At 35.4% G+C, this 4579-nt stretch overlaps 1 protein-coding gene across 1 annotated transcript in view; it reads right to left on the reverse strand.

Moving 5' to 3' along the window:
• LOC106873465 (sterol regulatory element-binding protein 1) overlaps positions 1–4579 on the reverse strand; it is a 91913-nt gene that overhangs the window by 46564 nt on the left and 40770 nt on the right. Inside the window, exons 5-6 of the mRNA XM_052974245.1 lie at positions 3930–4232; positions 2951–3065 (exon numbers count right to left, since the gene is read on the reverse strand). Of these exons, the coding sequence (XP_052830205.1) occupies positions 2951–3065; positions 3930–4232 (418 nt within the window). The remainder of the gene's footprint in view (positions 1–2950; positions 3066–3929; positions 4233–4579) is intronic.

Raw genomic sequence — 4579 nt, forward strand, 5'->3', positions numbered from 1 at the left:
TGTGTGTGTGTGTGTGTGTGTGTGTGTGTGTGTGTGTGTGTGTGTGTGTGTGTGTGTGTTTATTTAGCTATTCAATGGATTGGTTTATAGGTTTGGCATCTTTTGAAAACATGACAGTTAAATACAGTTTATTGGTTTTTATAAAGAGTGGTATATTTTTTTTTTTACTTAATTTACATATTGGTTTACAATGCTGTAGTATGACCATAGCCAACTAACTAGAATTAGTCAAAGAGTAACATTTTGGGGGGCATTTTAGTTCTGAATAGCAATTTGTTTATTAAGTAATATTAGTAACAAGCAAATTATTAGAGGTCATTTTATTTGGATTGATCCCTAAGTATTACTGGTGATATGTGCATGCTAATTTAGAGTATTTCTGCAGTATAACCTTTCCTCTTTATTTAATGTTGGGAAAATACATACACACACTCAATTGGGTGTAAGACACACACACACACACACACACAAGCAGTCTGACAAAGCTAATCACAGGTGGAACTTTTAAGTCGTTATCAAGCTTTCCTTAATGAAAATAAATTAAATCTATTGATCATTTTTACAATTAATGGTTGATTGTCTCTTTGTGGATGATTTTGCATAAAATACATACATTTGGATGAATATAATTTTTTTGAGAAACTATAAGTAAAGATCACCATGAACATCATAACAGATGTGAAACCGGTTGAGAAATATGTAGAAAAACTAAAGAAATTTAAGTGTACATTTTCAACTTAAATTCTTTTCTTTTTTCTCTGTGTGTGTGGAGATAGAGGGGAGGTGGGAAGAAAGAACTATAGATTATATACAGACCATATAATCATCTTAAGACAACTACAAATTAATGAAAGCTACTATAATCAATACTGAAGTGAATTATCACTTCGAAACTACTTACTACTCTCATTGTTACAATAAAAACTATCACTCCTTCTAACATCTCAAGCTACCAATAACTTTCATAGACAAACCAGTTCTTTTTAAAGACATCAGCCTTATCCTCCAAATAACATTTAAGAAGAAACACAACACAGTTTTATTAGTAAGGTGTAATACTCCACTTGAAAACAAAAACAAAAAGATTAACTATCCTAGACAATTAATACCTACCAATGTTTATTAATTAGATCACCTAGAATTAATCACCAACACTTCATACAAATATATCTTTTATAAAATGCTAGTTAGAATCTTATCTATTGTTTCTAATTTTCCTCTCCTATATCAAGGTTCTAAGGTTCTTCACTCAACAAGTGTGTATATACTACAGTGTTTTAACATTGTATTGTTATTATATCAATGAACTTTTATTGACAATGTAATTTAGAAGAGACACCAAGATGTAATCTATAAAACAGGATGTGTGTTGTGAGTTAACAGCTTATTTTATCATTTATCTTTATTTCTACTTATTTCAGTCATTTGACAGCGGCCATGCTGGGGCACCACCCTGAAGAAGTTTTAGTCATCAGAATTGACCTTAGTACTTTTTTTTTTAAGCCTGGTATTTATTCTATCAGTCTCTTTTGCTGAACTGCTAAATTATGGATGTGTAAATACACCAACACAGGTTGTCAAGTAGTGGTTGGGGACAAACACAAAGCAACACATACACACACACACACATATATCTATATATAACAGGCTTCTTTCAGTTTCCATCTACCAAATCGACTCAATAAACTTTGGTGAGCTCAAGGCTATAGTAGAAATCACTTGCCCAAGGTGGCATGCAACAGATTTGAACCCAGAACCATGTGGTTGGGAAGCAAACTTCTTACCATAGAGCTACACCTGTGCCTACAAGCCATGCCTGCACCTACAAGCTATACCTGCACCAAATAAAAATTATTTTCTCTCAGCTTTTTAGTGTGATTGATAACAATACCAAAAGAAAATGTAGTTCCACTGACTGATAAATATTTCAGAAACCCTAGTGATTTAAATGATAAAATACCTCAGTTCACATAGAAATAAAGCTAATCTTATTTATATTCATTTGTTTTCCTTCGTTAGAATATTTTCATTTATTTTCACAGTTCAGGACTAAGATTTGATTGCTAACTTCAACAAATAGCCTTCAGAAAGATTACTTAATGACTTCAGAGGAAAGAAATCTTAAACAATTATTTCTAACACAGGAATAATGTACAGGATGCAGCAGAAGAACCATCCATATTCTGTAGGGTCATTCATGTGGTACTAGTGAAGGAAGACAGGTGGTAACAGTGTCTTCAAGTAGCCCTTTTTTTTTTTTTTTTAAGTTACCATCACAGTTTAAAGCAGCATTTGCAGTATGTTTGCTGCTACAACATTTATCAAAAATGTAAACTACGGGAGGCTTTTTGGCTGCACCCCTATTATAAAACAAAAGGAAGCTGTTGATAAGCAGAACTCCAAATCTAATCTTCATTCTGTTTAAAATATTTGAATTCACTACTATCATTAATGCTTTGAGAATGGCATGAATATCACAACTCCAATTTTGTGAAAAATAATTTACCCCATGAACAATATTCGTTTAATCGTTTAATGTCCGCTTTCCATGCTAGCATGGGTTGGACATATTCATGAAGCTTAATGTTTAGAAGAAGAAAATGGATAGCTGTGATGTTCAAGCATTTCTCAGATATTTTTAGATTCAAATTAATATTGATTTCATATCTATATTTCCTTCCGTTTATTTATATAGCTTCTTTTTTTTTCTTCTATTTATAATTCTTTTTTTTTTTTTATGCAGAAAAATCCTTGACAATTGACCGATTATCTAAGAGAATTGTTCAACAAGGGTCTGAAAACACAGAATGCAAGTTAAAACATTCGATAGAGACAGGAAAAAAATTGTCAGAGAAAAGTAAGAAAGCATCAAAGATTAATTTGGGCAAACCAAAGAGATTAGTAAGGTGATACAATAAGGCGGTTTGAAGTAGAGTAACATAATACTCACTCTGTTTCTTTGCGAGAAGCCTAAGGGCCATGTTTTCCTGCTTCAGACGAGTATTAGTGTTCTGTATGTAACGAATGTAGTCAATGGCTTTACGCAGGATAGCAGATTTATTTAACTGCAACATAATAAAGGAAAAAATCATATATATATATATTATAAGTAAAATGTTGAATACAGTAAAATGGGTATTGTAAATGTTGTTGTTGTTGTTGTTGGCACTCCGTCGCTTACAACGTCGAGGGTTCCAATTGATCTGATCAACGGAACAGCCTGCTCATGAAATTAACGTGCAAATGGCTGAGCACTCCACAGACACGTGTACCCTTAACGTAGTTTTCGGGGATATTCAGCATGACAAGGTGACCCTTTCAATTACAGGCAAAACAGAAACAGGAAGTAAGAGTGAGAGAAAGTTGTGGTGGAAGAGTATAGCAGGGTTCGCCACCATCCCCTGCCGGAGCCTCGTGGAGCTTTAGGTGTTTTCGCTCAATAAACACTCACAACGCCTGGTCTGGGAATCAAAACCGCGATCCTATGACCGCGAGTCCGCTGCCCTAACCACTGGGCCATTGCACTTCCACATTGTAAGTGTAAGACGTGTGTATATCAATCTTAAGTTGCCAAATCTGTACACTCTTTAAACATTCATAGATACACAGACACACACACACATTGACAATACATGACATGCTGACAAATGGTTTCTGTCCACCTGTTCCACTGACGAAACATTGGTCAACCTGAGGCCACCTGATGACACCTGCCCAAGATGCCAGGCAGTAAGACAGAATGCAAATTCACATGGTTACAAAGCAACTCTACGTTCACAAAAACATGCCTATGTCCATGTGTATCCATTTTTACAAAGGCAGAGATTTGGTTCTTATTTCTAGCAGGTCAAGTGACAGCATAAAGGATCTCCAGTTAGCTTGTCAAATAGAGTTTAAAGCAAAATAGAAAAGAACAAATTTCAACATACCTTTGCTTCAGTTCCAACAACCAGGTTCTTCAGTTCAATTATCTTATCATTAATACTAAGGCGATAACGTTTCTCAATCGCATTGTGAGCTGTTCTCTTCTCTCCTCTATTCTTTTTCAGTGGACTAGTGTTTAGTCGGTTGATAGGCAGCTTGTCTCCTTCACCAACCATTTGCAGAGGAATGCTTGTGGTCAGTATTGTGTTGCCACTGGTCACTAGAGAATTTGATGCTGGTGGACTGGTCAATGCCACAACATTACCATTAACTTCCTGGGGTTTTATCAGTTGAGACTGAATAAGGAGCTGAAACAACAGGGAAATTGAATTACAGGTGTGTGTGTGTGTGTGCATGGGCCTAGTGCAGCCTTCTTGCTCGCCAGCCATCATTCAAGCCATCCAACCCATGCCAGCATGGAAAGCGAACGTTAAACAACAATGATGATGATGGTGCGCTACGGTGGATTATTTAAGACTTGGCTCTTATTTCTAGCAGGTAGATGCTCATTATGCATCATTACGATATTTCATAGCTCGATAAAGCTATCATAACTGCGTTCCACCAATGCTACTACTGGTGATATCATCAAATTTTAAATTTATCCCCAGATGATATGAACATTAGTGACATCTAACTTCAAATCTCAGTGTTT

This window comes from Octopus bimaculoides, chromosome 1 (genome assembly GCF_001194135.2).
Source record: "Octopus bimaculoides isolate UCB-OBI-ISO-001 chromosome 1, ASM119413v2, whole genome shotgun sequence".
NCBI lineage: Eukaryota > Metazoa > Mollusca > Cephalopoda > Octopoda > Octopodidae > Octopus > Octopus bimaculoides.